This window comes from Venturia canescens, chromosome 8 (genome assembly GCF_019457755.1).
Source record: "Venturia canescens isolate UGA chromosome 8, ASM1945775v1, whole genome shotgun sequence".
NCBI classification, from domain to species: domain Eukaryota; kingdom Metazoa; phylum Arthropoda; class Insecta; order Hymenoptera; family Ichneumonidae; genus Venturia; species Venturia canescens.
The window spans coordinates 17,911,117-17,935,252 of record NC_057428.1 but is presented as its reverse complement, the minus strand read 5'-3'; the positions used below and the strand labels follow the sequence as shown (position 1 = coordinate 17,935,252).

Sequence of the window (24,136 nt, the reverse complement as noted above, 5' to 3'; positions counted from 1 at the left end):
AAAATAATGCTAGCGATGCCGGAAGAATCTTTCCCTCGCTCTCAATCCGCCGCAATGTGACAGTTGATTTAGCAATAATTCATTCTCCCATCTGCTGCAGCTTTCCTCCTCGAAGCTCCTTCCCTCCCACCTTCTTATCATCTCCTTACTTAATATCGTTAGTTTACTCGTCTCGTATATTCAATTTCCATTCCTCGGTCCCACACGCCGCGGAAAAATTAGCGAGCTGATGAATCAAGGGACTCGCTACGCGTGGGAAAGTTTTGCACGATATTTCCAGCATTGCATATACTTTTTCGTAACGATGGAAAATAAATAATTATCATAATATTATTGTACAAAAGTTGCCTCCAACCACTCCCTTCTGATTCAAATCTCAACGAAACTTTAGCTAATTCGTGAATTCAAGTACATGAAATTCATCAATTTTGTCGAACTCGTTAAGGTAGAACGGTGGCATAAATAAAAAAAGAGGGATTTTGATCCAAATTCGTAGATACTTTCGAAAGTGTGTAAACTATTTGCTCGCGAAATTTTAACGTTTCAGGAAAAATTGAATTACTTTTTTCATTGGATCTTATAGAAAAGCGTGAAAGATCGAAAAAAAAACATTGAAAAGTACTGTTAAAAGGGCCACTTTTTGATGAAACGAACACTAGTAAATGAACCAACTGTCAAGCAGATAACTCTCGTGAAATTTGCAGTGATTTCACACCGTACAGTTTGCCTGCAATGTGCAAAAAAAAATTAATAAGCGAAGCTTGTCTCTCTCTTCTGGCGGACACAGCTTCGAGAGCGCGGCAACGTCGCATCGATCAACGCAATAAAAAGTGCGACTTCCAACTGGCCCTCGAGCTTGAGCGGAGCAGCGAACAGTCAAAACTGAAACCGTAATTCCGCATCGGTGCTGTCAAAGCGAATGAAATAAGATTGAAAACGAAATTTTATTGAAATATTTTGTTGCTCGTGTCGAACCACATTTCGGACTCCGAAACAAAGTTTTTTCAGAATTCAACGAATCTTCGTTGAGACAGTAAAAAATTGCGGTTCCACGAAGAAAATATTTTGTTGAACGTATTTTAAAAAATAATTATGTTCAAACTTTTCAACGAAATTTCGTTACAATTTTTTGCAATCAACAGAGAAAGCGGGAACTTTCGGTTCGTCGTGTTATTCACTTTGTCTCTCGTGTGTCGTATATTCGTTGAAACGTATTAAGCGATAGAGCGCAATGCCGAAAAACTAATTAGTAACTGGTGCAACGGTCGTTACGAATCGTAAAGTACGATCGTAGACAGCCGGAACGGTTGGTACATCGGTAATAATGTGTTCGCGAGATCTTTAACGCGGTAGCGCGCCCGCGCGCGAGCGAAACGGAGCCGAATAAAGTACGGCACGGGGCGGTGCGAGTATAAACAAATAAGTAAACAAATAAATGAATAAAATTTCAGCTGCGGGAGGAGAGTGGCGTCGGGTACGGAAGGGGGGTTTGCGAAGAGGCGCAGAAGAAAAACTGGGCTGTAAAAGGCGCAAATGAATTTATTAGGCTCTGGCTCTCGTGGAAGAAAAATAATCCGAGGAAACTGGCGCGTTCATTATTTTTTATTATCTCAAGCTTTAAATGTAATGCGAATCTCGTTGCGTTGCGATAAACCGCGGTTATTCCTCGTAAAATAGTCACACGGATTTTTCCACGGGGTCTATTATGCCGCGGTTAAAGTAACGTAATCGAATGATGAATATTAATATTAAACAGAAATTCAAATCCCACCAGCATTTCGTTATTTCGTATCCACATGAATTATTCACAGTCCTCCGATAAAAGTAGTTCGGCCGTTCTGTGACTATAGTCAAGTTCACAACCACTTTATGTTGATTAATTTTTAATCTAAAATATTAATAAAATTACTAAACACTTACATTGAGAATATTTTTATCATAAGAGCGTAATAAAATGCTTTTAAAATATCGTAAAAGATCAAATTTATACTTCAACTTGACTAGTTAATGATTGAGTCGGTACACATAACCTAGCGAACATTTTTATTGGGCGGAAGAAAGTTTATATCGGTGCGTAATGCCACCGAGAAAAAGGAATGGTCAATCCATGAAAAAGAGCGAAGCTACTAGACGAATGAAAGCACGTGAGTCAGTCTGAAAAACAAATTTGATGAAATTCCTGCCATTTCTGAATTTTTTTCATGCCTTCTTTCTTAAAAGTCCCGTAAGGTAATGTTTTTTCAAAAGAAACGGAATCCGTGGTGAATTTCCTTCGTCATACAAACGTTTTCCGAAGCTCGAGCACCGTACAATTTTTTCACAATTTCATCGTGAGTTCTCCCATAGGATGTCGTCTTAAAAACTCAAAATCGTAAGTGAAATAATTCCACATTTTGCCTTACTTATCGGACTCGCCCTCGTCAATATTCAAAATGTCGCCACGCAGAGCTCGAGCGCACGTCCGTTCAAAAGGCCTCAGAGCTCCTCGAATTTAGTAATAATCCAAGGAAAAACAAGGAACGTAACGGAACGTCAAAAAAGGCTTGCATAAACGATACGTAATTGATGAATTAACGGACACGCCCTCGTTTCCACAGTTTGCGTAAGGGAAATGTGTCGTAAATCACTTAGCTCCTAGGGCAAGGTTAGTCCGCGTGTATACGCAACGATATCACGTCGGAGTGGGCAGGGAACTTTGATTTTTCGATTGGTGGTTTTCTGACGTTTGCTGAGAACAGCGTTAAACGGCCTCGGGTGCTATCACGAACAAGAACGATCATAACGATCAGGATAAACTGAAAAACGTCGAGATTTTTCTCCCCTCGAGTCTATATCTATGTAGGTGAAGAATGATCTTTGATGGAGGGGAGGGGGAAACCACGTTGGAAAGAAAAGTCGACACGATCGTCGATAAATTGCATAATTATAGAGATAAAACATTGCGCGTTGTGGCCTGGAGCCCTCGTTGGGAGTTGGGCCAATAAATAAACCAAAATCTGCTGCTCTGGCTCGTTACAGAAATTCCTCAAAAATAGACGCACACGAATTCATTCGCGAGTCTCGGTTGAGCATTTTCGTTTTTTCTCTCTCGTTGTTTCCTCACCGTGGAGCGAAATTGAATGATCGATGCTCCTAAATAATTGGGAGCGTGTAATTACGAACTTCCGATCGCAAGAAAAAACATTTCGGAGCAGATTCGAAAGAGACTCGATTTTTTCGAGGCCCCCCCCGATGACACCACTAATCGAGCAAATTGGCGGAAAAGAATTTTCGAAAGTGCCACAATCTTCTCTCGCTTTTTTCTTCCCTCCAATTCATAATTCGTCGATTTTTATCTCCGTTTCCATTGAAAACTTTCGAACGCGTTCGCGCTTCATTGAGCAACTGCCATTCTTCAGTGAATTTCGACGCAACGCGATTAGCTTTTTTCGATCTTTTGGTATCGTTTATTTATTAAGTAATGAAGGGGAAGGGGGAGCGAATAAAAAATTCCGTGTCTCTTGTTTCGCGAGGAGTTTTTTCGTCCGCTGCGAGGTTTGCACCGACGTCCGACCGGTTGCCCGTCCCCAGGCGCGACTCCTCGGGTCCCTTTCACCGCGAGCGACTATTTTTCTGCCTCGATTTTCTTTGGCACTTTGACGCAGTTGAAGTTGAGAAAAAATGCTTGGCTCGTTGGAGCTGAGTTCATTTAATTTTTTGTGGCGAATACCAGAGCAGAGCGCAATTTGGCCACGCGATCGTTCGCTCGAAAACGGACACTTGGCCTGCTCGTGCAATAAAATAAATCGTCGAATTGGATAATGCCAGGAAATTCGAGCAGGCTCGCCGAGACACAAAAACGTTGCGTACGCCGCTCCGCGCTTTCTTTTTTTCACGTTTTTTCCCTCCCTCCCCCAGGATTCTCCCAGGTTGCATAAACAATTCACTCGTAACACTATTTTTCATAAAACCTTTTATTTCGTTTGTCCACGTTGTTGTTACGTAGAAATACAAGCATTCTTAGTCGTCCCCGCCGGTCATAACTTCCATGAATTCTGCAATAAAGAACACGAGAAATTTGAACTCGAAACACCCACCACTCGCAGGAAAATCGGCCACCCATTCGCCTCCGTTCGTCGTCCTGCTCCCTCATCGTCTTTTTATAATTATTATTTACCGTCGAAGTCGAGAGTTCCGGACCCATCGGCGTCAATCTCCTCGATCATCAGGTCGAGCTCTTCCGGCGATAATTTGTCATCGAGCTCGTGCAAAATGTCACGAAACACGTCTGTCGTTATGTAACCGTTTCCCTCCTTGTCGTACAGGCGAAAAGCCTCCCTGAGTTCCTGCTGCATCGCTTCCGTGTCCTCCTCGACCAAGAACCTAGCAGCGAGGGTGCAGAATTCCTCGAACTCCAACTCTCCCGAGCCTGACGCATTTTCAAATATCGCGAATCCAATTTTAGTCTTTTTATACATTTAATTCAGCGAATTAAAGGATTTTTTTCAGCAATTTTTCATCGGGAATGAAAATGTTTGCAAAAATTGTCGTTTTTTTTTTTAATAATTTTTCCTCGTTTGATTATTTCTGTGTCGACGAAAATAATTTGATTGAAATGAAATTGGAAGGTCAATTTCCAAAAAAAAAACTGTCATTTCGAGTAAAAGAACGAAAACGTTTAGTTTCATCAATGAAACGAAGCTTATTCGCTCACCATCTTCGTCAACCTCAGCGATGATATCGGCGAGTGTTTGCTCGCTGAGTTCGTGACCCAGCATGGTGAGGATGGTACCGACCATGGCGGTGCCGATGCAGCCTTTTTTCTGTTGATCGAAAGCATCGAAGGCTTTCTTGAGAACTTGAAAATGCGAAACGATTCGAGATTATAATCAGAATATAAAAAGGAAAAAAGGAGGTAAATTAAAAACAAAAATTGAGTTTAGCGAGGAAGAAACTTACGGACAATTTGGTCTTTGTTCAAGTCTTCCTGCAACCGAGAAATCGATGTAATGGAAAAAGAAAAGAAATTGGAACGACGCAGACGATCGCGAGTAAATGCATAAAAAGTTTGAATTGCTCACCATATTGAATCGGTCGTGGATAAATCAACAACTGGAATAGCAACACTCGACGTTTAGTATTGTAATGAAAAAATGTTGAAAAAGCAATGACTAAATCGAAAAATAGTGATTTTATTTGATTTTTGTAATAAAAATGAAGAAATGGCCTAACCGAGCGAATGATCCCTCTTGGAATGAGACGAAAAAGACTTGAGCGAAGAACTTTTAAAGGCGTTTACATGAAGATGTTTCGCGAGAAATGAATAGCTGGCACACGTAATTTCGAGTGTTCGATAGAGGATAGAAGAAGAAGCGAGAAGCCCCGGGATTTTGCAGCATCTGCCTGCGAGCAGAGCTACGAGAGTCTAGCGGTTTTCACATTTCATCGAGGACAAACACGGCCATACGCATCGAGATATGAATCTCTTACCGGCAGGGGCGTGCGATGCATCGGAGTGAGACGGACTTATAGTCGATTCGCCCCCTGCTCCCACCCGGTCCAAAAATCCTAACTCGTTTCGAAAATTTTCTTCAATTTCGAAACACACACCACCCTGTCGAGAGTGAATTTCGAAAAACATATAAAACTCGTACTTTCCCGTCGATGTACTCGATTTCGCTGCTTTTACCAACTCTCCGACGTGTCCCACTCGTGGGGGCTGATCGAATGAAATGCATCGTTTCAACAGCCGCACGCTCCAACGAGTTTTTAAAATCGTCCCTTGGCCCCGATATCTAACGCTGCGACGATTCCAATCATTATTCATTCAAATTATCCCAGCATTCTTTCCGTACTCTCTTTTATGCAAATCCATTTTTTAGGAATGTCACTCAGTTTTATTGAGTTACCATGAATATTTTATGCCACCGATTACTGCAATTATTTTTCAAGGAATTTCGTCGGCTTTTTCTTTATCTCACCGCATTACTTTTTTCCCATTTTTCGAGTCGCACTCGCTCCTTCGATTGAGAAATCATATCGCAATATTCCTGTTTCCGTTTGTCAAAGACATTCTCAATATAAATTATAATTAATGGAGCTCAAGGCATTAGCACGCCTGCTAATTGGTCTGCTGCCTGGTCCACAATCTCACTCGCCTTCCCATTTCCCGGTGCTTCCCTCCTCTCTCTCCCTCCCGAATTTGGCAATTCGGGCAGACGCTTTCGTACACTCGCAACAAAACGCGTGTATGTACCCTCGGGTGCATTTATTAGAGTACATAGGAAAAGCTCGATTCCGTCATCCGGGAATATGTGCGGCTAGGCGCAGCGCGAGTTGTTAAAACTTGGCGTAGATAAAGTCTCGCGTTAAGCGGACGTTTAATAACAGCCCGACGAGAGTTTTTGGCATCGTCGTAAAACGTCACTCAGCCGTCGTCGCTGCGATAAGTTTTCCTAACCGAGGATAATTGTCGTTTACACCGTTACAATTATGTTACCAGCAATATTAACGAGGATTAAACACGAAAAGCTATCCATTCATTTTTAATAAAATTCATTTTTCATCCAGCTCCTCGAGGGACGAGAATTTCGCGAAACTGCTTGGGGGGGGGGGATCTGCGAAGTTTTTTCGTCGGAAACTTTTTTGGAGGTAAACTTTCTGTCAAAGGAGGAGACGAAAAAATTTGGTCTTTTCGTCAAATCTTGAGCTCGATTGTTCGAAATTGAGGTTCGATGGTTCGCGAACTCGTGAAATCTCAAGGTTCGTTCGACGCAGAAATTCAAGTAGCGCTTACCCAAGTCGGAAATAGATCGAAAGTGGCGTATGGTTATCGTTAAATGAAAAGCTGTTTGCTATTATATACAACAATTTTTTCGCGTGCTGCGGCCATTGGAGAATAATTATTACCGAAATAACTGATAATTTATTCATAAAGCAAACGATTCGGCATTAAACCTGATATATAATTTCCTCTAATCGGGCGTGTTCCAGAGAGGCGAAGTGAACTCTTTTTAGCTCATTAGCGGGAGAAAAAAACGTCCAAGTGAAATTCTGTCGAGCGGAGCATTGCTCGATCTCGACGATCGATTTATTCCACCCTGCGAAATGCTAATAAATTGCCCAACTTATTCACCGAGTAATAAAACCGCGTTGGGACTAAATAAAAAATGAATAGCCAGCGGAATCGATGGCTTAATAAACTTCCTATTAGCGGAGCCAGTTCTTTAACTGAGCAGCTTGTCAAAACGTCAGAGTGCCGGGAAACGCCCGATGGAAATCCTCGTACTGCGAAATACAATAAATAAACCGGAAAAAAAACACGCAATTTTTGTAAATTTTGCTGCTTTTTTCGTCGTCGTTTCCTATCGCGAATTTTCCACACGAGAAAACCTCCGAGCGGACGCACGTGCGGGAAACAACGAGAGACGAAAATCTCCGAAATCGATATTGGCATTGTGATGCTAAGACTGTAAAAAATTTCTTGGTCTTCGGCCAAAAGGGGGTCGGGGACACGCGAAGCGCATAGATAGAAGTCGGTAAATACGAACAATTTGCACACTTGTAATACCCGCTACGTAAGATAATAAAATACATCGGCTAAGATCGAGACTCGGGCTTATTTTTGGCTCGCTAATTATAAGCTCATAAAGCTCGACGAGATATTCGGAGCTGGGTGGGATAGCAGCTAATATATTTAGTCGCTATTCTATCGCGGCTGGCGGACTCGCCGTTCTTCGCTCTCGAGACAACAGTCCAATTGTCTTTCTCTTATTTCGCATATTCCTCGAAATTTTCGCCTCTTTCACTCCGTTTGCTAGCACGGAATGGCAAAATTAGGATTTTTATTCGCCAGAGCTCGAGGAACGATTCGTTTTTTCGAAAATTTCGTCTCGAAATTGCGATTTTTTTGACGTTTGATTAAAAAATCAGGGGCCGGGGCGGGGGGGATCAAATGAAAAGAAACAAAGTCACGAGGCTTTAGATAAACAAACGACTTTTGGCCAATCAACGATTGGCCACGTCGGTGTAGAGCTTTATTGGGCAGATTCAACGAATGCAGAAATCGACAATTATCCTTCGATTTGCGGTTCTAAATATTGTTTATTAACAAATGATGGCTCGATGAAATAGCGAAGATAAATGAGATGATTGCACACCAGATTTTGTCGCACGATCGTGTGTACGAGATCGCTGTTTTTTTACGATGAAGAGTGCCGAAGAAAATCGCAGCTTTCGCTTCAATTTTTCATATTATTCGTGCTTTACTTTAAAACAAGCAAAATTTGACTTCACATTTTGGCGAAATTGGTTAATTCCTTCGAAGAGGAATCAGCAGAAGGAACGATTGAGAAATCACAAGATTTCGGGACCTGAGACCAGGCGAGGGTTTTTTTCATCATTAGTGCGTCATCGCTTCAACAAATTCTGGAAAAAAATGTTCGTCCTTTCAGTAGAAGTGTCACTACGATCGAGCAAGTTGACGCTCCATTTGGGCACTGACTTACCATCGAAGTCCAGGGTCCCTGATCCATCAGCGTCAATCTCATCGATCATCATATCGAGCTCGTCGTCAGTCAAGTTCTCGTCGAGCTCGTGGAGAATGTCGCGAAATACTTCGGTCGTAATGTAACCGTTGCCCTCCCTGTCGTACAGCCTGAAAGCCTCTCTGAGCTCCTGCTGCATTGCCTCCGTGTCGACATCTTCCTCCAGGAATCTCGAAGCCAGCATCGTGAACTCCTCGTAGTTGAGTTCGCCCTCGTCTGAAATGAACGTCGAAGAGTTTTATTGAGAGACTTATTTTTCGGCTGACGTTGGCGATGAATCGATTTCTTGATTTGACGTCGTTACTATTTTACATTGCGACGAACCAGGGCGTCGTTTTGACAGGAAAAAATCTTTTTCTGCCTGTGGGAACGAAATTTCGTTGGGGGCTTGAAATATTTTGTTGAAAAGATGAAATAAAATATTTTTTTAACCCAACCAGATGCTTTATGGCCCCAGCAAAGTTGAGCTTCAGTTAAAAACGCGTTGCTCCAATCCTCGAAATTTTATTGACGAAGAAATGCTGTGTCCTCGTGCATCAAATTATTGTTTCAGACTCACTTTCAGGCTCGATTTCCCCGAGGAGTGCAGCCAGAGCTTTGGAGTCTTGCTGTTTGCCCATCATTCCCAAAATCGTACCCAACATGTCGGATGGGATTTTGCCAGTTTTCTCCTGGTCGAAGGCATCGAAGGCCATCCTCAATTCTTTGTTTTTCGGAAAAAAACGAATCTCGATTAGTTAAAAGAAAAATGTAAGCTCGGGATCGTCACCGGTGGGTTTTCAACACTTACGAGCTTGCTGTGCTTTGGTGAGTCCTTCCTGATCCTGCATTTGAACGACAAGAAAAAAGAAGCTCGATTAGTTGCCATATTTTTGAGTATACAAACCGAAATTTAAACTCCTCAAAAACCACGAATTGCTACGCCGAAATAACAAAACGAGAATCCTCTCACTGTCGATTTACCATTTCGATAAGTCACTGAATCCTTTCGACGCGAAAAATCGATCACAACAAGGCGAAGGCACGTGTGTAACGAGCTGTCCAACGATCGAATATTTAATGGCTTTTTCGTCGGAGCGACAGGCCACTCCGTACAGTCCTTAATTCATAAATCGTTGCTAATCATTGTGCAACGGAGCTTCGATAGCCAATCGATTCATTACTAATCATCGATATCTTCATTGCCAGACTATAATGTGTTTCTCAATTAGAATCAACGAGAATGACTAACAATAAAACCGTTATCTCGACAAGAATAGATCGCGTTGTTAAAGTTTCGATAGAATTTCACCGAGTCGATGACGTCGCCCCATTTGGGTGAGACGAAGACCCAAAGACCTCGAACCCCGTAAAAATCTTGAGCGCGAACATCAGTTCTGCTCGCTCTATATTCCACCCCACGAATCGACAGCCTTCCAAAAATCCGGCCCAAGCCCAAGAAAAATGATGAGCGACGTTCCACCGGTTGGGAGGAAGCAGCCGGAGAAGAAGCTCAGAAATTTCGAGCCCCTCGATTCCAGTGGATTCGTCGACGAGGGGAATTCCGACGTGAAAACGACCATCTCGAAACGTACAGTTGTCCGTCCTTAAGGGGAAATCTAGCCCATTGCCAAAAGCTCATCGGTTTACAAACTATAAAAGTGTTTTGTAGCTCTGGCAAGCGACTTTAGCCTCGATACACGTAACGTAAGCGAGCAGCAAGTCACATTGGCCAATCAGATAAACTTCGAAGTCTTCTTACCTCCTGGTAAATTAGCGATATACAACACGTGCGAGCAGACGCTACAGATCCATTTATTTATATAAACATACAAGCCTGCAGCTCCTACGTACACACGAGCCCGAAAGCACGCTGATAATATAGATCCCAAGTCGACCACGACTCGCCACGAGAGAGCCGTTCAAAAATAACTATTAGCAAGTTTCCGTCCATGTACATTAATTCGGTATAGCAACGAACTCTCGTTCCTCTGCTCGAGATCAATTTTCTTGGAACATTGTAAATAAATAGACTCGGACGACGCACCGGGGATCCAAGGGCTATTCGTCGTGAGTGAAAACTCGCTTTATTTTAGATTTCAATCGCCGATTCGGGGGCTGACAAATTATGAAAAATCGTAGCTTCACGAGTGCCGGTTGCGCAGGTGACCTCGTCGAATTTGGAGCCCTCCGGCTGCCGGCTCGCGAGGAACCAGTCGGAAGGGATTTTCGAAGGGGTTTTTTCGTCCACGATCATTGACAAGGAGCTATCGGATTCGCGTACTTGGGGCGGTTCACCGGACTCACGATTTCCGGATTCCCACGACGAGGGTGTCCGGAATTGGGGGATCAAAAGTGCATCAAAGTGTCGGAATGATTGTCGGAGTCGATGGCGAGGGAGAGCGACGGGACCGACGAGCCGAAGGTCCTGAGAGGCAGCGGCGGTGGGGTCGCCGGCGATCGATCGAATTCCTGGTCCTCGCCGAAGCAAGCGGCGTAGAGGCTCTTCGAAGCGAGGGTGTTCCGCCAGTTGTACAGTTCGCTGGGAGTCGCTTCGATTCCGGAGACGTAACTTCCGGTGCTGTACAGCGAGCTGACTCTGGAGACTTTGGAGTCTTTGCGTCTCGGAGGGCTCACCGGTGAGCAGGAAAACTTTCGATCGGGAATCGAGCGCTGAGCTCTCAAGGGCATCAGGTAGCTGGATTCGAAGTTGGTCTTCGAGCGTCTTTCCTTCGAAGACTTGATGCTCCCTTCGATTTTGCCCTCTTTGAGATAGTTGAGGTTCGCGCCTTTGGGCAAGACGAGAGCGTCGATCCCGCGCTTCTTCACCATCAGGATTCTCTTGCTACCACGCAGAAGCGAGGGATTTTTGCGGAGGAGAAAAAACGACGAGAGTGCACTGAGCACCCCGCCGATCAGGAACAAGCCCACGGCGACTGAAATAACCACGCTTTTGTCGTCCTCCGCAAGCGTAAATGTTCTCGCCGCTAAGCAGTTCAAGGGCGAAGGCGATTCTTCGAAATTGTCGAGCAGGCAAACCGTGTAAGTCGAATTCGAGGCGAGACTCTTCAGGAGAAAAGGCGCAGCGACGTTTCTACGGCAACCGATTTTCTTCGAGGTGGAATCGTCGCTCGTCGCGTCGTTCTCGAACCAAATCAACGAGAACGCTCGACCCTCGATGGCTTTGAAACTTACCTCGAGGTCGCCGCCCTCCAAACAGCGAACCGCAAAGTCCGGGTGGCGCGATGGGAACTTCCACTCCTCGGTAGCAAATAATTTTCTCGTCGAAGCTCTCGCGCTCTCGTCCATTTGACAAGTGAACTTCACGTACGTTCTGCTCGTCTCCACGGCCTCGGTGCTCGCGACGTTTTGTACCGCCGTCGTCCCCAAGCTCGTGCCGACATCCGGATTCGAATCGTCGCAAAATTTAGCGCTCGTGAAATACAGAAAGGCGTTTCTCTCGGGGCTCGAGCACCTGGGGCTTTCCATGAAGATTTCTCGACTCGAGTTCAGCAGGTAGAGAATCCAATCGAAGTCGCAGCTGCAGCGCCACTGATTGTTGCTCAACGAGACTTTGAACTGAGAATTCGCGAGTAAAACTGGATCGAATATGCCGCGGGGGAGGCTCGTCAATAAATTGTCGTTGAGAAACAACGTTTCCAACGATCGCGTGCCCTTGAAGCTGTCAACATGCATTTCGCTGATTGAGGATCCCGTGAGATGAATCGCAGCGACGTTTGGCAGGGATTTGAACGTCTCCGGAGGGATCGTGCCCAGAAAATTCCAGCGGAGATACAAATTTTTCACTCTCGTCAGGCTCGCACGGCCGGTCATGTTTTCCAGGACTTTGACGCTCGTCAGGGAAGCGTCGAGGCCCAAATCCTCCAGGGAATCGGCGACTGGGCTCAGCAAGTCAATTTCCGCTTCCTCGACCGCGTTTCCGCTCAATAAAAACTGTTTCAAATTCGTCAGCTCCTCGAACGTCCTTTTTTTCAAAACCCTCACCCTCGCTGCCGTTATCGCGAGAGATTCGAGGGCTGAAAAAGCGTCCGAGGAGAACGAGCCCTCGGGCAGGTCCTCGAGGCCGCAATCCTCGAACGCCAACTGTCGAATCGGTAACGCCGCGGTCAGCCAATCGGCGCCGAGCTCGTTGTGGGGGAACGTGCAGGATTGAAATTCCAGTCGCTCAACGGAGCTCGCCTTCCAACATTGAACCTGAAATTTCAGCCCTTTGACACGAGTTCCCCGCTCCTGCGATCCACGAATCGATAAACAATTATTTCGATCGACAAACTCACTGCAAACTCCTGATTTATGAAACCCGAGGCGATTTCTCCAGGATTTTCAGATTCGGAAATCGAGCCACAAGTGACAGTGGCGCAGCCGCTAATTTCGCAGCGTTCCATCGTCTTTCCAAGCTCTTCTGATCCCGATCGGCCGAGGCGACCGAGGAACCGAGCGTTCGGGTTTCCCGTCGTCGTCGACTTCCCCTGCTCGGACCCAGGACTCCACGTGCTCAGGAAGAGCAGGCCCGAGCCACTTCCGATGAGACCAGCGATCACGAATTTCCATCGCCTTGAGATTCTTTAACCAAAAACATATTTTTCTGTGTCTCAGCAAACTAAAGAAATTTCAAGCACGCAAAGCCTCGTCAACCCGCCAACGTCGAAGGCAAACTGACCTGCTCGGGGACTTTTTTTCGAGGCGAAACTTGTCCCGGTGTTTATTGACGAACATTGAACAGGGGAAACGTCCGTCGCCTCGAAACGTTTGCTCGACTGAAGAGCGAGCCTCCTCGCGACCCGGACAGCTGCCCCGGCTTCGGGCAAACCGATAGCGAAGATTAATCTACGATTGCACACATGTCGAGAGATTATTAGAACGGCTCATTCCCGGGGATCAATTTCACGTTCCTCTATGGAAATTTATTGCTCAGGCGATAATGTGATCGTCGGAATTCAAATGAATTTTCATTCGAGCACTTCGAAGTTTGTAAAGATCGAAGGGCAGCATTGAAATAGCGAGGGGGGACCTTAAATAGTGAGAAAGTTGATTATAAATTATAAACCGTCGACTGGGTCGAGGGCGAGCTTCCAATGAAACTTTCAAGATCGAGCGCGCAGTTGGCTCGAAGTGAAATGGGGCCAGGGAGTAAAAGATGTTTGGGATGTAAACAAAGCGATGTTTTCTCATCAACGGAAGATATTTCAATGAAACTCGCGCGATGATTAACGAGCTGCTCGACGGCGCGGTTATTGGGCAGGAAAGTGCGCCGGGATTTTCGTTATTTTTTGGTATTCCGAGCTCGCTCCGCGCGCATCAGGAAAGTTAATCGTTTCCGAGCGATCGCGCAGGTGCGCGCAAATATTTGAGCGTCAATTAGCCGGACGAGGGGGGTGGCTGAAATCTAAAAAATCTTTGCACGGCAATGAAACTCAAAGATTTTCATAAAGCGACGAAACATTGACCCACTTTTCAAACACCACGCTTCAAGGTCACGCGATTACTGCAAATAATATGATTTTCGTATAAAAACGACGCGGAGACCGAGCGAAACACACACTTTTTTCTTGCTCGACCAAGAGTTCGTCGATCTTAAAAAGCGAAAATGATATTCGGCTTGGCTATTTTTTGTTTTGCAACGGCGCCATGGGCGCTGGGCCAGAAGGTACGAAGAGTGTAATCCATCAACCAGAAACCGTAAAGACCGGGCTGCGAAGTGACTTTTTTCTTTTGGAATTTCAGGTCCACGAGCAAATGAGTGCGGAGCAAGTGTCAGCGATTTTTAAAACGACTCACGACTCGGGTTTGTAAAAATAGAATAAAAACAGGCGGAAAATGGTTTGAGAAATGTACTAATCCATCGAAATTTGTAGTGCCTGATTACGAAGTTGTGCAATTTCACGAGCCCCGCTTGAGGAAACGGGACTCGGAAGAGCCGGAAAATCTCGTAGCCAAAGTCTTTGGAGATGACGTCAGGCTCTGGCTAAAACCAGTCGAGGGAGTCTTGGCAGGCCAAAGTACACCTGTTTATTCGGCAAAGATTGATCCATGGAATGGAGAAGTAGTTTACAGAGAACTTCCAGCTGTGAGTTCATTTTTTCAATGCTTGTGCAACGCGGCTATTCGCGCTAGAAATTCGCCACTGAAACTGATTACTCGTCATCAATCCCGTCGCAGGCTATGACGAGGGTGGGACAATTGTTGGAAGATCCGGTTAAGCGAGCTTCTTTGGTCGCGAGAACCACTGCCAAAGGTCGACTCGCCTACGTACGTAAATGAGGAAGAAAAAATGGCGAGGAAAGTGTAACCTTTGAGAAAATCTTTCATTAAAAATGCCTCTCCGAACCCCAATTTTCAGAGCGGATTCATTGGCGCTTACGACCTCGTGGTCAAGCCTCTGCCGGAGTCGATCGCCGACGATCTAGGAAAAAACGCTTCCTCCCACGGCCCCGAATCTTCGGAGCATCGGAAGTCGACTTACCACGTCGTTTACAAAAGACACGCCAGGGATTTGGACGAGGTTCTGGGAAGCATCAGTGAGTTTTGTTGTTCAATGACGCATTTTCACTGATTCACTGTGTCATTAATTCGACGATTCTTCATCGTCGTGGCAGGAACGGTCGACGAGAGAAAAGCGAGCCCGGAAGCCTTCACGAGGAACGTTCGTCCCATACCTGCCGTGGTGTACCCTGAAGTTATGGTCGTCGTTGACTACGAGCTTTTCAGGTGGGTCCCCGAGTCCTTCGACCAAGTCGAAACTCCTTCCGAGCACGTTCGTGATCTGCGTTCGACGTTTTTTTAGAATGCACAAATACGACGTCGACGAGGTGCTCGTGTACACTCTGGCTTTCTGGAACGGAGTCGATCTGCTGTACCGGAGTTTCGATGAGCCTAAATTCAGGTTCAACATCGCTCGTGTCATCATTTCTATGGTAAGTCACCCTCGTCATTGGTAGTTTGATTGGAGAAGCTGAAAAGTCGAGTGTTGTGCCTTGAAGAATAATTTATCGATAAAATAACTTTACGAATCTCGGATGCACGTCTGTGAAAAATGAAGGAACGCGAGGCAACGCCGTACCTTACGAACAACATGTACAACGCGATATTGGTCGATGCCTTTGAGGCACACGCTGCTGCGCTAGAATATTATTACTCGGTACTGAACGTTTTTCCTGCCACGAGTTATGACGCGGTTGTCACAATGACGGGGTGAGTGAGAAATATTGAAAAGTAATCATTTTCAAGAGGAACGTGGGCGATGCTGTTTCGGCGGAGTTCTCAAGTCTCTCGTTCACTGCCTTTGTACTTTTTGCAGTCTGGAGATGACCGATGGCAACGGGCAACCCAACACCTTGGGTAATTTGACCGATTACCGATTTCTCTTAATATTCTTCCCTTAAATTATTCTTCGGTCCCTCAATTCGGAGGGTTTCCTCAACAACCGACGCTCCCGATTCGACCGAAGTGATTGCGACCGTTTCACATTCGAATTGTTTCCAGGCGTGGCTCTCAACGGTGGAGCATGTTTCGTCGACCATTTCCGCAAAACCGTAGGAAGCGCTGCTCTGTCAACCGACGATGGGACGTTCCACGGGGTGGCGACGACTGCCCACGAGTTCGCTCATCTGTGAGTATCTTCCTGTGCGAACGGTCCGGAAGATGAGCGAAAAGCGGAGGGAAGGAGCCGTCAGAAGGCTGCAGACTTTGCCAAAACTTACGTTTCCCGTTGCAGGTTGGGCTCCACTCACGACAACGGGGCAGCGTGCGAAGCGGACGCTGGTTACATCATGGCACCGAATTCCGGAGTGACGGAAAACGCTCACGACTTTTCTCAGTGCACGGTAACAGCGATCGCGACTTTCCTCAGCAGAAATGGCGGGGTTTGTTTCTACAACGAGCCAGCAGTGAGGAACCCCTTGCCAAGAGGATTGCTGCCCGGTTTGTTGAGCGACCGGGATCACCAGTGCAAAAAAATGGGCAATGGAGGAAGCTGCTACACGGTGAGTGTTTGAACGACGAGTCGAGAACGCGCGGCTGCGAAGCGGCTCGCCTCAAACCGCTCTTTCGGTCCTTCTTTCAGGGCGCCTCGTGGCAACTCCCTTGCTCCGCTGCTTACTGTTACGATCTCCAGGCTCCGAACAGGTGCTACAAGTACACGTCTCAGGCGCCGCCTGACGGCGCCAGTTGCGCCGTTGGAAAGGTCAGTTTTCCCTGCACAACGAACTCGAAGCAATTTTCGAAGATAGGCTCGATGCTCATCCCTTTTTTAACGACCCTTTCAGGTTTGCGTGCACGGCAAATGTCTGGCGTTGTAAAAACGCTCCGGAATAACTAGGCGGCCCAAGTGAAATGTATGAAATGAATAAATCGAATAAATCGACGAAACAAATGGCGACGTGAAAAGTGATCGAGCCTCGTTCTCATTGCGCCCATTATCCTCTTATCTGAGCGAAATTAATTCAATCAACGAGCATCGAACTGCGCAGTTTAATCACACGACGATCGATGGCAGTCGAGGCTTATCGGAAATGCGATTGAAAAGTGCGATTTTTTATCCTCCTGAATCATGGGAAATCAGGGGCATCGATTAGGGGAGGCTTATCTTCTCTGGGAGAACGAATAATCTTGAGCGTTGCGAATGCAACTTTATCTCGGAATAAATCTCGATCAATGTCCGCAAGTAGTGACACGATTCGGGGAAGTTCGTATCGCACCGCGAGCAAGTCAAAACGCTGTTGGGACCAGCGGAGTCGGAGGTTGAACGTCCGAAGTTCGACCTCCTCCTCAGACCTCGTAAGAACTGAAGGAATTTCACAAAATCGTACTCCAACGCTCTTTGGACACTTTTCTACCAATAATGAAAGTTTCTTTCGAAACCGTTTGTCAATGCCTGAGAAATTCGTGTATGGAGACAGGAAAACCACAAATACGCACGAGGGACCGTGTCAAGTTTGGAAATCTGCTCTCGTCAGTTTCTCTCGGACGAGTTATTTCAAGGGCCCGGGACTTTGACAGGCGATTTTGATGATTTTTATCAATAGCTTCGTATCAATTCGATCAGTGGGAAAACTGCCTTGATTACAGCGATCAAGTGTGAGCTTCCTGTGCGAATAAATCACTGTAAATTCATAGGAAACAAAAATTCTGCTAATTTTAATAAAAAATCGATGAAATCCGATAAAAATACTCGCGCAGGAGGATCAAAAGACTCGAGAATGGCTGTTTACATTTTTTGATCTCGTAAATTTAACAAAGACCACGTGGTTCATAGTACGAAATGCAGTCACGTATCGAAATATCTCGTGTCGATTAAATACAAAGAATCGTGGATCAGATAGATTGTGTACACACATTGTGTTGTTTCTCTCTTTTATTATTGTTTTTTCGTTTTCTCGTAATATCAAGAAGTATATAAGAGCGTTTCGTAGCAATGGGTTCATTCAAGCTCGACGCAGTCGACAATCGCAATCATGCAGCCTCTCATTCTTCTCGCGAGCGTATTGGCCGCCGGGTTCGCCGGATCGGATGGTGAGAACTGGAAATTGGACTTTCGCGTTGATCCTTTTACCTGGACCAGGAAAATGGCCCGTTTAAATCGTCGAATAATCGTGGGACAAAGTGATTTTAACTTGAATTTTGTGATGCTGCAGCTGCAGGATTGCCGGGGCGTATCGTCGGCGGGCGAGACGCTCCCGAAGGCAGGTTCCCGTACCAAGTTTCCCTCCAAAAATCGAGCCACTTTTGCGGAGGCTCGATCCTGAACGAGCGCTGGATCCTGACCGCGGCTCACTGTCTCGTCAGGTGAGTTCCCGAATTCGATCTAAATCCGGTAGAAGAATAAAGGTTTTTCCAAGTGTGATGAAATAGCGAGTGAGCAAAACGAGCTCTTTGGCGAATCATCGAATTACCTCGAGTTCGGGCTTCCGCAGGCAAAGTGCGAGCCAGATCCACGTCGTTGCGGGCACAAATTCTCTCACCATCGGTGGCGACTACTATCAAGCCGAGCTCCTCGTACCCCACAAACTTTACAATCCGCTGTTGCTTGCCAATGACGTCGGACTCATTCGCGTCGACAGAGACATCGAATTCAATGACAAAGTGCAGCCGATCAAACTACCGACGAGCGACTCCACCAAGGACGGGGATACGGTCACGCTCAGCGGGTGGGGAAGAATTCGAGTACGTAGAAGCCGTGCTTTGGCCTGTTTTCGGCCACTTGTGTAAATGTTACATCGGTTAATTCATCGATTCCAGGTAAACGGCCCCATCCCGGACGATCTTCAAGAGATCAATCTCAAAGTGCTTTCCCACTTTTCGTGCAAACGGGTCCACTGGATCGTGACGAGAAAACACATTTGCACTCTGACCAAAGTTGGCGAAGGAGCTTGCAACGTGAGTTTCGAAATATCACAAACATTTCTTGCGAATTTAACGAAAACCATTCATCCGGTGGTTTAAAAAATCGATGGAAATGCCACGATACGAAACTGATTGCGAACAAATCGGGGTTCGAGATTAATTCGTTTCTGTTCACCAAAAGGGCGATTCCGGAGGTCCGCTGGTCGCTGGAGATTCTCAAGTCGGTATTGTGTCCTTCGGAAGACCCTGCGCCAAGGGATACCCGGACGTTTATACCCGAGTGTACAAATTCGTCGACTGGATCGAACAAACAATGGAAAATAAGAGCTGACCTGCGTTCCCAGCGAGTGATGAATTTCATCCTTTCACTTTCTTTCTGAATGAAACTGTGGCGTTTCAAAGAAACGCGATAAAAAGTTAGGAAACACGCGCTATTTGTCAGGCTTCTTGCTAACGCGAGAGAAATTATTTCACTGAGGAATTGGAGCGATGGAGAATTTTCATCGACTCCGAAACACGCATTCTTCACTGTTGGAATTTTTTGATAAATAAATTAAAAAGGAAAAATGTTGACCACCAATTCTTTACCTGTGATTCAGCAAACCAAAGTTTCGAAGGCAAAAGAAATTTCTTTCGGACTCGACTCACTCGAGCATTCTAAAAATCTAATTCATTCCAGTTCATATTTACCAAACTACTCGAATTCCAAGGCAGAATAAAAGATGCCGAAAATTCACAAATTGTTATCGTCTGAAGCATTGAACTCCGAGATCAATATTCTAATAAAAAACACCAACGTTTAATCTCAAAAAATATCGCAGATAAAGTCGTTCCACTCTCGGCGTTTTTTTGTTTGAATAATCAGAGCGGAAGCGGTGGCTAATGTAGTTTGAGATTGAATATAAAACGGGGATATCGTCTGAGATTAGACACTCGATAATCCTCGAAATAGTTCAATCTAATCGAGCACACGCAAGAGCATCAGTTCCGTACGTACTAATTAGAATGAACGAAGTCGAAAAAACAAATTTTTGCTTTACCGAGGGAGCATAACTCGACAAAATCTGCGTTCTCGACCGAAGATTCATACGCAGAATCGACGGCTGGTAACTCCGTTGATGTGACATGCTCGAGGGAAAAACCGCCACCAACACAAAAAGTCGGTTTGCTCGATTTTCGAAACTTTGGAAAATCGTGCTCGCGAAGCTCGTCTTCTCGGGCAACCAACGAACTCGAAGAAACTCTCGAGCTTTCGCTCCAAGCTCATTTCGACGATGAAACTTTTTTGCAATAAATTTAAAGAAAATTATGTGTGATTCCTCAAAATTTGTTCATTAAAGTTAATCAACTCGATAAAATCTAATAAATCGTGTAATCGATGCCAGATTATTTGTATTTTTACATCAGAGCTGTTGTCGAGGACGACAAATGCGTCAAGATCGAGTAGGAAATTCCATAAAGGATAATTCTACTGATTGAAGGTTAATGGAAAAAAGCATGGATTCATTTTTTTCCTCACTTTTTATTTGATTGCAATCTCGGTCTTTTTCAAGTTACCTCCAAATATTTGACGCACGAAATTTTCCTTATCGTGCATGGCGAGTTGTTTGACATTTGAGCAATCGATAAATTAACCGCGAGAATTGAGGTGTTTTAACAAAATGATTTTTAGTGTGTGACGAAAAAACGTGGAACATGTTTATTGTAAAGGATTTCAGAGATAAATAAAAAGTCACTTTCAAAACTCGGTTTCTCGAGAATATTCAAAAATACCAAAAATCCATGACTGAGGAGTCTTGTATCGAAACAAATCGTCCGATGAAATGTATTACGACGATGTGAAAAAAAATCAATTGTGCATATAAGCTGTCAGAATTTTTCGATAAATAAATTGAAATGAAAAAAAGGTTTTTACCGCAGCTTTTACTCTTCGCCTGTGATTCAGAAAACCACAGTTTCGAAACCAAAAGAAATTTCTTTCGAACTCGACTCGCTCAAGCATTTTGAAAATTTAATTGCTTCCAGTTTACATTTTTCGGGAGCTTCAATTCCGATTGAATTATAACATTTGTCTTGCAATTGTGTCCAAGCAAAAAGCAAACTGCTCAAATTTCAAGGCAAAATAAAAAATGATGAGCAGTGACCCGGAGCACCGATCAATGAGTAAAAATACCAAAAGTTCCCGAATTGTTATCGTCTGAAGCATCGAACTCCGAGATCAAAATTCTAATAATAAACATCAACGTTTAATCTCAAAAAATACCTCGGATAAAGTCGTTCCACTCTCCGCGTTTTTTTATTTGAATAATCAGAGCGGAAGCGGTGGCTAATGTCGTTTGAGATTGAATATAAAACGGGGATATCGTCTGAGATTCGACACTCGATAATCCTCGAGATCGTTCAATCTAATCGAGCCCGCGCGAGAGATAAGGGAATCCGATTGAGTTCAATCCTGACATGCAAAAAAAACGGGTCCTTATCTGATTCCGATCAGATGATGCAAGTCGATCGAAATTTTCGTCATTTTGTTGTATCAAAAGTTAAATATTTCGCATTAGCTTCAATAATTTTTTTTTTTACTGGATCAAATTTTGCTGGATTGCTCCGAAATTATCCACAAAAAAAACGCTTTCGTCTAATCCAATCAGTTCTCTGTTCCAACTCGGTGGGACTCGGGGCTCGCGAGATCCATTCGACGCGTGACGATTTTACTATCATCGATTCAAACAATATTTGACGTAACGCGGAGTTTAAATTTACACGTTCTTATCCAACATCTCGGTTATTCCGAGATGGAAGAAATGATTATCTCCGAGATCTCGACGATGCATCGGCAAACGATCGATTCCGTAGCAATTGCGATGCGGAAAACGAGCGCGTGCACAACGCCTCGTTTCGAGATAAAAAATGTATCCACACGCGAATCAAAAATGTGGTTTCATATAAAAAGGGAAATCGCGAGTGCTCCACATCGATTTGGTCGTTTTCCTTCGAGGAGCAACTGCAAGAGCAATCATGAGGGTTTGGGCATTCGTGGCCGTCGTTTTGACCGCGCTCGTCGCAGTTTCCGGTGAGCTTTTGAAATTTACTTTTCATTTCCGTCAACACGAAACTGTTCCTGCCGATCGATAATCCCTCGAGAAAAAAAAACCAGCAGCGAGACGCAGCTACGAAACTTTCTTGACCTTTGTTGGCTCAAGCAATTCCGTTTTGCTTCCAATTCCCTTTCCTCCCTCAAAACCCACTTCCGTGCTCATCTCTACTCCGGTGACTGGACTCGATGCCCGATTTTCACTCACACGCACTCTCTTTTCGTCTCTCAGCGTTACCAGGTCGCATTGTGGGCGGCAGTGACGCTCCCGAAGGAAAATATCCCTACCAAGTGTCTCTGCGTAGGTACAGTCACTTCTGTGGCGGGTCGATCATCAACAGCCGATGGATACTGACCGCAGCTCATTGCATCGTTGGGTAAATTGGAAAAAAATGTCCTCCTCCTGTTTTCAAGAAACGCTTCCTCAAATCCGATCAGAAACTGTCGCTTCTGACGGTTTTGTCCGCATCGAACGAACTGCACAGATTCCTCGAGTTTCCTCGCGTTACTAAAGCTACAAAAATGATGTTTTCGTCGATTTTCCTCGTCACTAAAGTGACAAAGTGATCTTTTCCAGATCGAGTAATCACGGCATCGTCGTCGTGGTGGGGACGAATCAACTGTCGCAGGGCGGTGACTCTTACCAGTCGGACTTTGTCCTCGCTCATCCGGAGTACACGCCCTCGATCTTCGCCAACGACGTTGGTCTCGTCCGGGTCAGCAAGGACATCGTATTCAGTGAAAAAGTTCAACCCGTCAAATTACCGAGCGTCGACGTCACGAAGGAAAACTATCCGGCGGTTCTCAGTGGATGGGGAAGCATCAGAGTGAGTTTTCTTCGCTTAAGGCGATTTTCTCATCGGAAATATTGCCTCCGGAGCGCCCTCGACTTGCCGGGGTGCCGGTCGTACTCTGGCTTGCATTTCCGACGACGAATCCCCGCAGCGTTTTCGTAACTTATTGATGATATTCGTGACGTTTTGTTGCAGCTTGGAAGCTCGTTGCCCGACAACCTCCAGCACATTGACCTTAAAATCATTTCCCAAAAGGAGTGCAATCGGTACCATGACGTGGTGACGAGCACCCACGTCTGCACCCTGACGAAAGTCGGCGAGGGGGCGTGCCACGTAAGTTGAAAAATCAGCAAAACTCCGAATTACGGAACCGCGCACTTGGTCTAGCATGGAAAATCGACCTTTGAGAATCAACTCCGTTTTCAGGGCGACTCCGGTGGTCCCTTGACCGCGGATGACGTCCAGGTTGGGATCGTATCCTTCGGGAGACCGTGCGCCAAGGGCTTTCCGGACGTCTTCACAAGAGTCTTCAGCTTCATGGACTGGGTCCACGAAACCATGGAGAAAAACCCGTAAACACCCGTCGGAGGGACCAAAAAATAACGCTCCTCGAGAAAACTGACCTTGGCATCGGTGTTTTTGGTTCCGAACACTTTTACAACGCTCGCGCGGAAACATTGCGAAGGAAAAATGCAGAAAATACATCGAAAATTCGGTTGACCAGATCAGCAATCCAATCATTTTCGCGAATCAAACATTTTTCGGCCCCTGAACACTTTTCCGATGTCCGAAGACATGAAAAACCGTTTGGAATTAATAAAAAATGGGTTCTCAGATGAAAAATCGAATTATTTCAAAACTGTAAAATATTTTTTACAGTGCTCAATTCGTCGATGAAACTTTTTTACTCAAAAATCTCTCAAAAATGTTTCGTTCAAATTAATCGACTCGATAAAATCTAATAAATCGTAATCGATGCCAAATTATTCGTACTTTTACATCAGAGCTGTTGCCAAATTTCGCCGATTAATCGTTAATGAAAAAAAAAATTAAATTCTTTCTTATTTAACCATTTTTTTACAATTGACGAAGAATATTCAATATAGATTGATATCATTTACTAAAATATGAGAAAATCGCTTGTTGGGGCATGAAAAAATGTCCAACTTTCATAATTTACAACAAAATTGTACAATAGAATTATCTTTTTCAATAAAACCCTCGAGAACTTAATTTTCGTGTGAAAAAAATGAAAGCTTCATCATAAACTTCGTTGAGTAAACATCATCGCCAGAGAATCAAATCGAAATATCAAAAACGTTGATAAGTCAGAATTCAGTAAAATCGAGTGAAGTCGACAAGACGGAAGTTCGCCTTACCGAAGG

General features: G+C 44.9%; 5 protein-coding genes across 5 annotated transcripts; 2 read left to right on the top strand and 3 right to left on the bottom strand.

Annotated features, from left to right (window-relative positions):
- Nucleotides 1-3,935: 3,935 nt before the first annotated feature.
- On the bottom strand, nucleotides 3,936-5,435 carry LOC122414687 (troponin C, isoallergen Bla g 6.0101-like). The gene is made up of 6 exons (XM_043426218.1): nucleotides 5,212-5,435; nucleotides 5,061-5,091; nucleotides 4,939-4,966; nucleotides 4,694-4,837; nucleotides 4,157-4,408; nucleotides 3,936-4,034 (listed from the first exon to the last, which is right to left on the bottom strand). Exons 2-6 carry the CDS (start codon nucleotides 5,061-5,063, stop codon nucleotides 4,000-4,002), a joined length of 462 nt encoding a protein of 153 aa, XP_043282153.1. The 5' UTR covers nucleotides 5,064-5,091; nucleotides 5,212-5,435; the 3' UTR covers nucleotides 3,936-3,999.
- A 2,523-nt stretch (nucleotides 5,436-7,958) lies between these two features.
- On the bottom strand, nucleotides 7,959-9,615 carry LOC122414688 (troponin C-like). The gene is made up of 5 exons (XM_043426219.1): nucleotides 9,489-9,615; nucleotides 9,316-9,349; nucleotides 9,085-9,228; nucleotides 8,487-8,741; nucleotides 7,959-8,406 (listed from the first exon to the last, which is right to left on the bottom strand). The coding sequence occupies exons 1-5, from the start codon at nucleotides 9,489-9,491 to the stop codon at nucleotides 8,381-8,383; spliced, it is 462 nt and encodes a 153-aa protein (XP_043282154.1). The 5' UTR covers nucleotides 9,492-9,615; the 3' UTR covers nucleotides 7,959-8,380.
- A 928-nt stretch (nucleotides 9,616-10,543) lies between these two features.
- LOC122415257 (uncharacterized) lies at nucleotides 10,544-13,381 on the bottom strand. The gene is made up of 3 exons (XM_043427242.1): nucleotides 13,186-13,381; nucleotides 12,803-13,088; nucleotides 10,544-12,719 (listed from the first exon to the last, which is right to left on the bottom strand). The coding sequence occupies exons 1-3, from the start codon at nucleotides 13,239-13,241 to the stop codon at nucleotides 10,854-10,856; spliced, it is 2,208 nt and encodes a 735-aa protein (XP_043283177.1). The 5' UTR covers nucleotides 13,242-13,381; the 3' UTR covers nucleotides 10,544-10,853.
- Nucleotides 13,348-16,914, top strand: LOC122414686 (venom metalloproteinase 3-like). Its single transcript, XM_043426217.1, has 13 exons — nucleotides 13,348-14,172; nucleotides 14,250-14,310; nucleotides 14,381-14,592; nucleotides 14,685-14,774; nucleotides 14,866-15,043; nucleotides 15,122-15,233; nucleotides 15,310-15,439; nucleotides 15,565-15,716; nucleotides 15,823-15,863; nucleotides 16,008-16,134; nucleotides 16,240-16,507; nucleotides 16,588-16,707; nucleotides 16,790-16,914. The coding sequence occupies exons 1-13, from the start codon at nucleotides 14,113-14,115 to the stop codon at nucleotides 16,820-16,822; spliced, it is 1,584 nt and encodes a 527-aa protein (XP_043282152.1). The 5' UTR covers nucleotides 13,348-14,112; the 3' UTR covers nucleotides 16,823-16,914.
- Nucleotides 16,915-17,936: 1,022 nt separating this feature from the next.
- LOC122415256 (transmembrane protease serine 9-like) lies at nucleotides 17,937-23,998 on the top strand. The gene is made up of 10 exons (XM_043427241.1): nucleotides 17,937-18,035; nucleotides 18,158-18,308; nucleotides 18,437-18,686; nucleotides 18,762-18,899; nucleotides 19,048-19,192; nucleotides 21,817-21,936; nucleotides 22,190-22,334; nucleotides 22,535-22,784; nucleotides 22,947-23,084; nucleotides 23,178-23,998. The coding sequence occupies exons 1-10, from the start codon at nucleotides 17,978-17,980 to the stop codon at nucleotides 23,325-23,327; spliced, it is 1,545 nt and encodes a 514-aa protein (XP_043283176.1). The 5' UTR covers nucleotides 17,937-17,977; the 3' UTR covers nucleotides 23,328-23,998.
- The last annotated feature ends 138 nt before the right edge of the window (nucleotides 23,999-24,136 follow it).

Bases quoted from the DNA above. Each gene is read 5' to 3' on its own strand.
- LOC122414687 (XM_043426218.1), bottom strand. The intron at 4,838-4,938 runs GTAAGTTTCTTC...CGCATTTTCAAG, and splicing joins GAACAAAGACCAAATTGTCC to TTCTCAAGAAAGCCTTCGAT. The intron at 4,409-4,693 runs GTGAGCGAATAA...AAAATGCGTCAG, and splicing joins CGCTGAGGTTGACGAAGATG to GCTCGGGAGAGTTGGAGTTC.
- LOC122415257 (XM_043427242.1), bottom strand. From the start codon at position 13,241: ATGTTCGTCAATAAACACCGGGACAAGTTTCGCCTCGAAAAAAAGTCC. The intron at 13,089-13,185 runs GTCAGTTTGCCT...TTTTGGTTAAAG, and splicing joins GAAAAAAAGTCCCCGAGCAG to AATCTCAAGGCGATGGAAAT. The intron at 12,720-12,802 runs GTGAGTTTGTCG...CTGAAATTTCAG, and splicing joins TCATAAATCAGGAGTTTGCA to GTTCAATGTTGGAAGGCGAG.
- LOC122414688 (XM_043426219.1), bottom strand. The intron at 8,742-9,084 runs GTGAGTCTGAAA...CGTTCATTTCAG, and splicing joins CGGGGAAATCGAGCCTGAAA to ACGAGGGCGAACTCAACTAC. The intron at 8,407-8,486 runs GTAAGTCAGTGC...ATTTTTTTCCAG, and splicing joins AGGGACCCTGGACTTCGATG to AATTTGTTGAAGCGATGACG.
- LOC122415256 (XM_043427241.1), top strand. From the start codon at position 17,978: ATGCAGCCTCTCATTCTTCTCGCGAGCGTATTGGCCGCCGGGTTCGCC. The intron at 18,309-18,436 runs GTGAGTTCCCGA...GGGCTTCCGCAG, and splicing joins GCGGCTCACTGTCTCGTCAG to GCAAAGTGCGAGCCAGATCC. The intron at 19,193-21,816 runs GCTGACCTGCGT...TCATATAAAAAG, and splicing joins ACAAACAATGGAAAATAAGA to GGAAATCGCGAGTGCTCCAC.
- LOC122414686 (XM_043426217.1), top strand. From the start codon at position 14,113: ATGATATTCGGCTTGGCTATTTTTTGTTTTGCAACGGCGCCATGGGCG. The intron at 15,864-16,007 runs GTAATTTGACCG...AATTGTTTCCAG, and splicing joins CGGGCAACCCAACACCTTGG to GCGTGGCTCTCAACGGTGGA. The intron at 16,135-16,239 runs GTGAGTATCTTC...TTCCCGTTGCAG, and splicing joins GCCCACGAGTTCGCTCATCT to GTTGGGCTCCACTCACGACA.